Genomic DNA, 12509 nt, shown 5'->3' with positions numbered 1-12509 from the left:
AAGTTCAGGTAGACATTAAAACGACCCCACAGTTTTACTGACAGCTCTCAGCATGTGCGACCAACGTGTAAGTGTTGGGAATCAAGGTCTAGGACACACTATTGAAATTAGGAGAGAATACTTATTTTTAAATTTGCTTCAGGGTCTCATATCTGATCTTTCTTAGGTTCACCTTGTCTAAAGGACATCCAGTATTATCTCAGATTCACAAGAATGAAAAGGGCATGAAAATGCTTTCTGAAACGGTATTCATGCTCTTGATGTTCTCTTTGAAAAAAAAAGGTATTGACTATTCATATGGTTGCATATATGCACAGGCATGTTTTAGTCTTAATAGTATGCTTTAATAGCTGTTCAAAGGTTTGAAATACACTCCTGATCTTTGATTCAGTTAGCGAAAACAGTGCATGTACCTTCTTCTGATGGAAGAAAGAAATGTGTGGCTAGAACAGCTTATAAATGGCTTTCAAAGCACAGCAAGCGTAGGTTGTTTCATCCACAATAAAATATAAAAGTACATTTACCTTTTTTAATTTTGCTGCTCCAGCACCAGAGCGAATGGCCTCCATTAGGGCTTGCCTTGCCTCCCCAGGGTTACCTGTAGCCATGGCAGAGGATTTAGAAGCTGCTGCTGCTGCCAGCTGAGTGGGAGGTGGTGGTGGCGGCTGGGGAGGGGCGGGTGGGATACAAAGCTGCTCTTCCTGAGGGTCTTCTGCCTTCTGCAAGGACAGTTCTGTGTTCCTAAAAATCTGCAGCTCTTCGGAGGCCAATGAGGAGATCTGCTCATGATGCAGTTAAAAGGAGGTGATTAATATCAAGCATGACTAAACTGTAATTATTTGACATTTGATGCACTTTCAGTACCCCTATTTCACTTTGCTTGAATGATGTAAAACACACAGAACTTTTGTTTGCTCATGGAGTTGAACATCTGTTACTACTCACTCACATCACTCAGCTGGGCTGATTACCAGCATCAAGGATTTGGCATTGACTCTGTCTCAGAAACTCAATCTTTATTTACTGGGAGCTCCAGCATCCTGTAACTCTTCTTGGCATGTAAGGTAAGAGAGAGAGTTGGACTTGGTATTCATTTGGAAACAACCACAAGGGTTTTGGAATCAGGAAGATATATTAAGGCTGCAGTAGTATAGCAGTAATATAGCCCAGGAATCTCGTTACTTTTGCAGTCTGGGCTGCACAGAAATAATCTCAGATGACAGGGAGGCTCTTCTAGATCTGAGCTGTCAGACATGGCTTCATGGAAAAAAATGCCATTAAACCTAAAGTTTCCAGTCACACTAAAAAAAAAAAAAAAAAAAACCAATAGGACCAGAGAGAACTACATGAAAGCACTGAGAACAAAATCAATTGATTGCTCTTCCAAGCGTGTTTCTGTGGAATTTCTGAAACTAAAATTTCTGCATGAATTACCAGCTTGGAAACTCATCCTACTTTAAATGAGTGCAGGGGGAGGAGGCAATCTTTCAGACTAAGCCAGCTTTTCCGTCAACTGTCTCAACAAATATTTTTGCCGTTAACGACACTGCTAGTAATAATCATGATAAATTGTTAGTAATTACAATGATTTGGTGATTATTAGGAAATTCAATATCATGTGCCAAATAGAAGGTGTTCAAGCAGATGCATTAGCATTCCTTTCTCAGAGAAACTAAGGCACAAAACTTCTCTAGTGAAAAATGAAAGGATTCATCTCCCATCAAATAATCCACATTCAGAGAGCTCTTATATTCTATTCTTTCACTGTACACACACACACAATATATGGGAATAATGTCATGTCAGATAAAACATGAACATTTGATATAACATGAAAGGGACAGCCCTTTCATCATAGCACATCTGTATCTCGCCCTGTACACATACAAACATGGTGCTTTAACTAGCACAGGTGACATGGTGTGAAAAAGCACTGTATGGTTTCTAGGCAACTTCCTTTAAAATGATGGCAAAAGCTTCTCTGCTGGAGGAAAGTATTCCAAAAGGTCTCTGTGTTAATATACCACCACTTCATTGTCAGAGCCTCTTTTACACAAACTTACATTTATTCCCAATGAATGCAGAATGCAGTTAAGTATGTGTGAAGATGGCTGCTGCCTAGCACGTCCTGCTCTCAGGCTCAGAGGAAGCTGTACCCTACCTGCAGCAAGGGCAGTAAGATATTTGAAGGACAAAGTAATTCGCTAACACAGACAAGAGATTCTTTCTATCTAACGCCAGCTATCTGGATATGTACTAATGGCCTGAGTCATTGCACGAGGGAAATGGGAACCTCCTTGCCAAATACACATCCTTGGCTGGATTAGTGAACTGCGTGAAAACTAAGGCTAGAACAATGCAGGTTTTGGCTATTAGGAATAAGAGATGCTTTAATGATTAGGTAAGTCTTTCAGACAGAAGGAATCATCCTGCTGTAGTGAAAGTTGATGTTCCATCAACATCAATTACTTGCATACAACTTGCATGCACCAGCTCATGCTAACAGATAAACGGCATGCATGAAGAAGCCCTAGTGTGTTTTCAGGTAACTGGGATTGGATGCATACAATAGGTAATGCAAATATATTAATCTAACTGCATACTTCTAAAGTACAAAAAAAACCCACCTAAATGTGAAAATGATGAACATTTGATGTCTTCTATGTACACTCCCTGTAATTCGTTTGGATTCCTATGTACTTCTTTCTCAGCTAAAAGTACACCATTTGAAAGAGTGTTAAGTTTTATAGCAGAGGATAGGATCGGACCCGCTATCTATCTGTCTAAGTCAGATCTGGTCTTGTGTCATATTATTTCCCCCTCAACTTTTCTCTTTGCAGCACAACATTTAGTTTGTGGCATATCTGAGTTTATTCAAAACAGCCAGGAGAAACAGACTGTGCTTAAAAGATCACTTACCATCTTGATTTCTTACCTTTCTCAGCTTTGAGGTGCCACTGTGGCCTCTAATTGCTGCTAGTAGGGCTGAGCGCTCATTCTCTGGCTCAGCATATGAGGGTTTCCTGTGATTGCCATTTAGTGCACTGTCTGAAACCTAGAATATGAAAAGAATAAACCTCACATTGTTATTAGATATTTACTTAGAGATAGTTTGGAAACCCTATTACAAATATTTTTGGCACTTGTACCAGAATGCAAGCTATGGAGACTAATCAGTCTGTCTTCTTTCGGGCCTGCTTTTACAACCCTTACTCACACTGAATGGTGAGGATATGTGTAGATAGTCACGCTGTACTTACAGATGCAGTCTCATATCCCCTGAGCATGAAGTCAGTGGCAAACTAGTATCACCTAGTAATACAAAATGCAGTTTTCTTTCATTGCAGGTATTTACACATTTTCTCCATGCTGTGTGTTCCTGTTTTTACATAACACACTGAAATGCCGGTTTGGCTCTTACGCGAACCTCAATTACCTCTCCTTCATGCTGTATCTCTGCACCCTCTGCCTCTTCTAGCTAGTGCAGCAGCAACGGTGTTGCATAATATACAGGATGTGCAGAATAAGCAGTGGCTTGGTCTGTATTTTGCCCTTATAAATTTTTCAAATGCCTCATGTACTCCAGCTCACCAGCAACTGTACCAGTTATAAAACCTCTGGTATCTGACAGGGTGAATACAGGGCTCTGCAGTCTGAACAGGCTAAAAAAAGTCTCCACTTTACCTTTCTGAGTTTCTCTTTTCCCCCTCCTGTTTGAATAGCTTCCATTAGGGCACTGTGCAGTGATGTGTCTTTTGGAATTGGTTTTTGGACAACAGGTTTGAACTTCTTCTTTGGTCCAAAGATATTGGTCTGCACATTAACATCCAGTTCACTGGTAGCATTAATATCCAGATCATCAGGTTTCTCCTCCTGTTCTGACTCTGTGTTTGCTGCTGCACCATTTAGCTCGGGTGAAGCTTTAAGCGAAGTAACTTGTACACCGTTAGCCGGAGGCCATTTAGTGACTCGCAAAGACGAGCTGAAAGAGGATGGGACTCCTTGGAGATTAGGAGACTTGAGAGATGAGGCTGAATTAGTATGGGTCAAAGTCTCACATTTCTGGTCAAACAAAAGACGTGTCTTTTTCTCTGTTATACTTTGTTTGCTGTTTAAACCATGATCATCTTCTGCACTGTTGTTATCCTTTGAAGAGGATTTAGTAAGTGGGACACTGGCATTCTTTTTATAGAAACTGAGAGGAGTTGCTTGATTTGGTGCCCTGATGTTAACTACTTTGTTTTCCATGCCAGAATTATCACCAGGTGTAAACCTGTGGGATGCTTTTTGACTGCAAGTAAAAATACTTGAAAGTGTTTCTCTTGTTTCTGCTGATTCTGTTTCCACAGGGCTATATTTGGCCACAATAATACATCTTTTTGGTGAAACTTCTGCTTCAGTTTTAACCTCTCCTGCCCCTTGCTTATCTTCATCTTTCTCATGATATTCCATAGAGTCAGACTTAAAGGTAGTTACGTTGATGTGTCTTGCAATGGCAGAGGCAACATATTGACTTGAAGTTCTCCTATGTGGCTTTACAAATGGAAGCTCCAGCTTGTCCTTATTCATGGTTGGGGCCACTAATGGTGTTACGTGAGACTGTGTAACTGGAAGAGGTGGTTCAGTCCTTTCATTCTCAGACTGTCTTTCAGCTACCTGGGTAGTAACAGTTTGTGGTGCTACAGGTTTTGGAGCTGCACGATAGGTAGGTTTGTGTTCATGTTTTATAGTAAAGGGCTTAGAGTTTGTGGTAACTGCTGACTTTTTAGGAAGATGCTCAGCAGAGTCATCGCTTTGCTTTTCCATAGAATTTGACCTCCAGAATGCCTTCACTTTCCCAAGACGAATTTCCTCACTTTCATCAATAGAGGTACCTGGTATGTGCTTACTGACACCTGTGTTTGGGCCTATAAGGTTGCCTAGTTCATCTATCTTAATGGCACCAGTGGAGAGTGAAACTCCTCTATCGAAATGTTTTACTTCAGGTTTGGGAGGGACAACTTTAAAGGTTGTCAAGCCCATTTTAGGTTCGTAGTTTGTCCTGAATTCTGGGCACGATGACACCATGTGGGTGTTGATGGGACTTCTTCTACTTCAATTCTTTTTGCTGGTGGCCATTTGATTTCTAATTCTGATTTACTTTTTTTCAGAGATCTTTCCCTGTTACTACATTCATTAAATGAATTTATCTTCTCTTTTGCTGTACTGATTTCAGCTGTGGCCTTGGAGTGAGATGGAGTCAGCTTAGATTTACATTCCTCAGACTTCACACCATGTTTGGGGGGGGGTTCCAGTCTTAAGTTCTTTTCACTTCTTTTTTCGAAAGAGGATGTGAGAGATTCAAACATATCTCTCCTCTGTTCCACAGGCAAGTGACTGAATTCATTTTCAGATGGTTGCTGATGTATTAGGTCCTTGGATATGCATACAGCTCCACCATCTGTGTGTCCCTTATCAAAGAAACCTGCATTGTTGTTTTTATTTGTAAAGTTTCCTGTATTAACAGAGTCAGCTGAGGTATTTTGTGAAACCCTTGTCTCTGTCTCTTGATTTCCAGCTGAGTTAGAGGTACTAACTTCTGGAGCATCATCTATGACTGTTATTGGAACAGATATGGTAACATCTTGGGCAGCCTCGACTTTTCTTATATGTGGGCTCAACACTTCATTGATGTGCTCGGAGTCAGAGTTACTTATACCATCCAGTGCTGCAAAATACACATACAACATTACATATAGGCAGTATTCAGGCAGTATGACTTTAAATTACACAAACAGGCAGTACAAGCTTAAGTGGATCAGATATTTTAGTTACACTAAAACTAACAGGAATATATTTATGCCTGTATTATAAAAAAGGAGAGATCTGGGTCCTTTTTATTGTCTGGTTGCTGATTAGGATCAGCCAAATATTCCTGCAGTCCTCCTGCTTCAGCCAGTGGGAAACATACAAATGCAGCTGAAAGCAGAATTTAATCTATTGTTCATACCTTATCTTTGACTAACTTCTCTCAGTGATAAACATTTCACCACATGACTCCAAAGGAGAAACATTTCTGAGAAACAGCGAGCAACTCCAAATTATGTTTCCCAGACCTGGTTAGTAATGACAGCCCAGCTGAAGGATTTCCTTGAGCAAGCAAACAAAGAAACAGTACTTGTATTTTTTCCCCATTCTTCTCACCCTTCATTACCAGTGACTCCAGAAGCCTCATTGTGCAAGAAGCTTAACTCTCCTCTCAGATTTGCTGGTATAAATCAAGGGTTACAACACAGAAGGTAAGAAATTGCAGTGTTAGAGAACTCACAGAAATTAAATCAGAATCAAGTCCACTGCAGAAGTACTGAAATAAACATGGGAAGTTTTAAAAGTATTCAACATCACTTGGTGACAAACCATTAACAGAGAAATATTTTTATTCACAGTAGGAAAAAGAGGAGCACAATATGACATTTTATCTCTTCCCACTGTTTGTTTTCATGTTTTTTGATTTTTAACTTTAAAATATGTCTGCTAATGCAGAGGCGGCACTGGGTACAAAAATGTCCTCCCCTTCTCCACTTCATTATGATAAAATACAAACCGGAGGCATTGTTCATTAAACACAGACCTAAATTCATAGCTGATTTAGCTTAACTGAAGTCAATGAAATTATACCAAATTTGGCCCATAAAACGTGTCCATAAACTGCTGTTCATCTCTTTTTGATAGCATACACCAAAATACAATGACAATCTGATAAGCAGCTTGAAAAATATTCAGTGCGAGTCTATAAAGAGCAGCTGCCCCAGAAGCAAAGGAAGAGCACCCACGCTGGGTGGACCACATTCTGCCTCAGTTGTTCCCAGTGATCTTAGTGAGAAATGTGCAGGTGTCTCAGAGTACAGTTTGACTCTGCATCTCCTGGCTATGCCTCTCTCTTTTGTACTTCAGAGGTAACACACTTCCCTACCTTCTAAATCTTCATCCAGGCCAGCCAAAGTCTCCTGGAGTTGTGCAGCAATGAATATATCCTCATTCTCATGCTTAGCTGAAGCCATTTCTTCATCTCTCCTGCTAAATGAAAGAGAAGAAAAGGTTGGGTCTCCCCCTTTTTTCACTTTGCACTGTTGCTCTGCAATACCCTACCATTTCAGCCCCTTTGGTTCCACTGGGGTTCTGAAACTCATTCCCCGAAGTATGAAAAATATGCAGCCTTAGAGACACACACCACCATACCGACACATCCACATCTAGGAAGGATCTCTGTGGTGCCTGAGCATACTCAATGTGCTGGCAATCAAAAGATTAGGATTAATAAAGCCTGTCGCAAAGAAATGGTCTGGCTTCACTGTGAAGTACGCATTTCAGCTGGGCTGCAGAAAAGCAGCACATGCCAAGACGAAGGTTTTGCATATCCATACAATTTTCAAGTAGACCACTAGCCATCCTGTGCACCCACTGTGCCAATATATCTGCACCTTAATTAAATAAAAATTGCATGGTAATGAAAAATAAATACAGTTAAGTACTGCTAGACAATCACTCTGCATCCTGAGGGGAGGGAGGGGAGGAGGAAAGAGAAACTAATCCCTTGAGAGCTGTTTCTAATGAAACATATCAAGGGGCCTGATTTTGCCAGAAAATAACTCCATGGTTTGTGATGAAGTTGTACAATGATCTAAAACAAGTCTGAAATCAGAATGAGTGCCAAGTGTTGTCTTGGCTTATTAAAAGAAAAAAAGAAAAAGAAGATGAAACTAAGAAAAATCCTAACAAAAAATAACTCAAATTAAAAAAATACGTATGGCAACCTGTTACACAACAGACCTTCTGTTTCTTAGGAAGAAAAATCTTGACTAGCAGAGCTTTTCTACCTAAATCATTGAAGCTAGGATTTCACCCTGGGCAATTAATTTTTTACAGCTACCTGTTCCTCACCTGAATTTAAGACATTGTTGTCTGTGACACTGTATCTAAGTTTTGCCCTTGTGATTAGCCTATTGAAAAAATAATCTTCCATTCTAGCCACACTTGAACTAACTCTGGTCAGGCGAAGCAGATTTGCCCTTCCCAAGATCAAACCCTTAATAGCACAGATACAGTAACAGATGACATATTTTTTGTAGTTTACCAAACACTACCTGAAAATACCATTTTTCTGCTGCCCTTTAAGATAATAATCTGAATAAAAATTCAGGGATGTTTCCTGACATTGATTTAAATTATGTCTAACAATGTTGCTTCCTTTTTTGCTATTTTATTGTTTGATTTTTCCCTTGCTCATAGCAGGAGCAACTGAAAGCACATGTTGAAGCATCAGGTATTTTATTTTATTTTACTTTATTATTTATTTATTTATTTATGTAGCATTCACTTCTCCTTTCTTTATGTCTTTTATAGTAGTCCTGGAGCCCGATTCTTCTATTCGCACCTAAACTATCTTGCACTTACAAAGCTGAGTTCATGTATGTGAGATCAATGAAAACAGCAAAATACACCTGCAAGGAAGCCTTCCAAAACTTTTCACATACTCATCCTTGTGTATCTGAACATACAGATGGGATGAATTCAAGATGGCAAGGCTACTTATGTGCCTAAGTGGTTTCCTAAACTGGAATCTAAGACAGAAATCTGTATTGGTTGTTTAAATACAGAGGAAGAGACAGAGTGCTCTGCGACTGGAATACAATTTCTTCCAACATTTGCCATGGACCTGAGCTTTGACAGGCCCTGAACATCCCCAGAAGCCAATGTGGACTGATGATGCTCAGGCTCAGTACCCACACTGCAAGACTCATTGTAAACCGAGTTTTCCCCCAATGGATTAAGAGAAAGGTGGCACAAATCAGTCAAAGTCTCCACTGGAGGCAACTGGCACTGTAAGACTGCAGACCGACTGTACCCTGAAGTGCGCACACACACACAAATCAATGAGATTACTCATCTGAGCAATCTGACAAAAAGATTTAAATTTACTGCAGCATTCCAATTGGGAGAGAAGACTGGCAAATAAAACTCTCAACTTGAAGGTGGCAGAAAGAATGAACTGACTGAATTTCATATTGTTTTGCAGTGGAAAGTTTTATAAAATTAATAAAAAATACTTGCTCTTCCCTGAGTGCATTTTAAAACAATTTATTTGCAAACTCAGGGAGCATTTTCGATGGGAGAATCATTCAAACTGTGCACCAGCTAAGCAACAGGTCTATCCAGTATGGAAGGCAAATATTGCTTTCTTCTTTACAAAGCTGGTCTTGCGGGGTAGTTGTACACAGCTGGAAGCAAATTACTGACACACATTGAGACTCTTTCTCTAAGCTACTGTGAAGAAGTTGTTTCCAAAACCTTGGAAGAAAAATGTGTAAACCTGTATCTATCAGAGAACGAGACCTAATTTCATGAAGGCCATGCAGCTCACCACCTTTTTGGTACCTGATTGTATCCTTCTGTCTATTGCCTGACTGTTCTACAATACAGCCAAAATCTGTATGGCTAAGGTTGCCCGTGCTGGGATTTCTCCAGGAAATAATAGGAACTATTGGCTTGAGAATTTTACGGGCAATTTATCTAGGAAAACATATTTGGGACTGGAACAGGGATTCCTGGGCTCCAAACATGCAGTGCAGATCCATTGCACTGACCAGTGATTCCATCAATGGGAATCTTTCAATGACTCCTTATAGCAAAATTATCTTCTCCTTGATGGGCACAACAGTCAGCAGAGGTCTCTTTCGTTATCCTCTGTGCATTTATGCAGTGACTATACATAATTTGCCTCTCAATCTCTGCTTCAATCTCCTTATCTAGACAACTGGGATAATATCCAATTCACAGATTTTTTTCTGAAGGAAAGAGAACAATGCAGTGAAAATGAAAGGATTCTTATTTGCTCTTACAGAGGGAGCTTCAGAAAAAGCAGATCTTTTCTTTTGCATTTCCAAATTCCTAAAAGAGCTATTGTTCAATTCATCTCCAAACTCACCTACAAAGCAAGCCAGAAGGTACAGATTAATCACAGGGCTCTTCTTAAAATTCTTAGCATTGGGAATTTAAAATGTGATACGTGTTTTGTCAGGCAAAGGTCTGGTAGTTTCCAGTAGCTCACAAGATTTATAAATATGCCTAAGAAGACTCTTTCTCACAACAGTATTTGGGAAAGGAAAACAAAAGGGCCTCTAATTTTTTTTTTTTCATAGCCTTCTTCCCTTCTAATCCTATACACTTTTCTTTTGTTGACTGCTCTGTTTTGGCCAGAATCCAAGAAAAATATGACTTATTCCGATACCATGTTTTACATTCTGGATAAACATTACCAGTGGTATTTTCTCACACACACTTTTTTTGACTTAGGGAAGAACTTGATAACCTTTAAACTGCCTTTCTGGTAAAACGTGAGGCACTAAAAATACAGCACTGGTGAGCATTTAGCCCAAACTCAAAATGGCAAACATGAGTGGTTCCTGGAAGCCTGCACACTTATTACTTATGTAGATTAGCAGAGATTTGTGCAAGAGCACAGAACGGAGCAAAGTGACTACTAAACTATAGCCTTTAGTGTTCCACTGAGCTCAGGCTACAACGCATAATTTACTCCTTGGCAGTCATTTGTGCAGTTGGAGACAAAATGAAACTTAACAGCAGCATTTCATCAAATTAGTGCCATGGGAGACGGACATTTATGAGAAAGTTTACATTCTAAGAAAGAGAGAAAATTCTCCGATAAACCTAGCTGGAAATGCTGCATTGAAAAGAAACCCAAACCAGTGGCAAGACAATGGACTTGCAATGACAGAAGCTGCCATTTTGTTATAGTTAGAGCCACTTTATCTGGGGGTCTGCAAATGATAAAACTGACCCGAGTCTCTTTGAGCACTTCTCAGGAGTTCTGGTGAGCCTCATGTATGGTACCAGAGGTAGAGACCACAACTCCCATCGTAACTATTTAAATACAACACAGACCTATGTAAATAGCGGAGAAGGGACTGAGGAAGAGATTCAGTTGTCTAAACTCGGGCATTGGTGCCATTGGTGCCAAATACTGTAGGATATTCAAGACATCTGTCTGGGGCTGGTAGACGTAATACGGAAGACAGAGACCCATATCCTGCTGGGGTGGCAGGGGGCAAGAAGAAATGGCAGCAGACATCTCTCAAGTTAATTGAATGTGACCTGAAAGTCTCACTCATTTTGCACTATGTTTGCTATATCAAAAGACTTGAGAACATGGCTCCTGTGAATTTGTTACTAGCTGGGGAGGGAAGACAGAGCCATTGCAAATAACAGAGTCATATCCAGACAGGCACACTGCGCAGCAGCACACGCAGGGACGTAGTGACTGCTATGAGGCAGCTCAAGGAACATCGAGAGCATTCAGCTTCTCACACGTGTCTTAGGCAGCTAATAGGGACTGACCGACACGGAAAGCTGATGCAGTTACTCCAGACTGGGCTTTGGAGCATCTGGGCTCCTTTCCCAGCTCTGATAGTCTTCTCAGTCTGATGCTGGGGAATTACATTAACCCGTCTGTATGTATCCAAATTTGTCCTCTTCAGAATGAATCTACAATATTCTCCTCTTACACTAATGCTGGAAAAAGAAATGCTTCTACCTTGGGTATATATCAAGATGGGTGTTAAAGAAGAGACAGATGCCGAACGATTTTAAGTTTTAGAAAGTATGGCTGAAGCTTTTTGAATACAACTTTCTATTCAACCAGGCCAGAAAGATGGCATTAGGCAAACTCAAGGTGTTTATATATTTGTTTTTGTGAGTGATGCAGCAAAGTACTCTTCAAAAGTGGAGGTAACTATTTTCCAGATTAACCGATAGTTTACAAAATCTTAGGGATCATTTTTCCATTCTTTGCATTTCTTAGGCTAGATGACTTTTTTCTATTTCCTTCCAAGGAAGGAATATAACAGCAGCAGGAGAGCAGCTAGTATAAGTGGTGGACTTTCTGGTCACCTAAGCTATGACCTGACCAGCGATATTTTCCATTTCTGCTGCCTCCTGTGAACTTGAGCATAAAGTTCTAATGTTCAAATGACCAAAGCCTGTTAAAATGCAAAATTTGTAGACTGAACAGCCAACTCAGGACTGGTTAGATAATAAAGTCACCACTTGTCTTTGATGCAAGACTTCTGAAAGTGGCAGGCAACCAGGAAAAGGAAAAAGCACATGGTCGTATTCTGTTGAATGCCAGATAACCTTGCTTTTTATGTTCTTCAATGAGCGATAAAAAATAAGCTGCACATACTTTTTGAGAGCAAGGTACAGGTATCATTTCCATTCCAAGTTTTTTAGTTTGTGTTCTGTTTCTGGTTCTGTGGGACTGCATCAAACTTACAAAGGTCTTTAGACTGCATTTATATCTGTGCTGAATAAAAATCATCAGAGATTGAACTATTTTCCAACCCTAGAACACACAGGTCCAGTAGTGTCTTCACATATAACACCACCCAATTAAAAATAAGAACTTGCAAATATCGATGAGGAAGAAAATGAAGTAATTTTTCAGCAGCAGCTGG

At 40.0% G+C, this 12509-nt stretch overlaps 1 protein-coding gene across 1 annotated transcript in view; it reads right to left on the bottom strand.

Moving 5' to 3' along the window:
- Window positions 1-443: 443 nt before the first annotated feature.
- Window positions 444-12509, bottom strand: part of COBL (cordon-bleu WH2 repeat protein) — a 157193-nt gene continuing 145127 nt past the window's right edge. The window contains 5 exon segments of the mRNA XM_050890877.1: window positions 444-779; window positions 2936-3055; window positions 3685-5039; window positions 5042-5707; window positions 6953-7056. Coding sequence (XP_050746834.1) covers window positions 444-779; window positions 2936-3055; window positions 3685-5039; window positions 5042-5707; window positions 6953-7056 — 2581 coding nt within the window.

Source organism: Gymnogyps californianus, chromosome 2 (assembly GCF_018139145.2).
Source record: "Gymnogyps californianus isolate 813 chromosome 2, ASM1813914v2, whole genome shotgun sequence".
Lineage (NCBI taxonomy): Eukaryota > Metazoa > Chordata > Aves > Accipitriformes > Cathartidae > Gymnogyps > Gymnogyps californianus.
The sequence above is the reverse complement of the archived record's forward strand: the minus strand, read 5'-3'. Positions and strand labels throughout refer to the sequence as shown.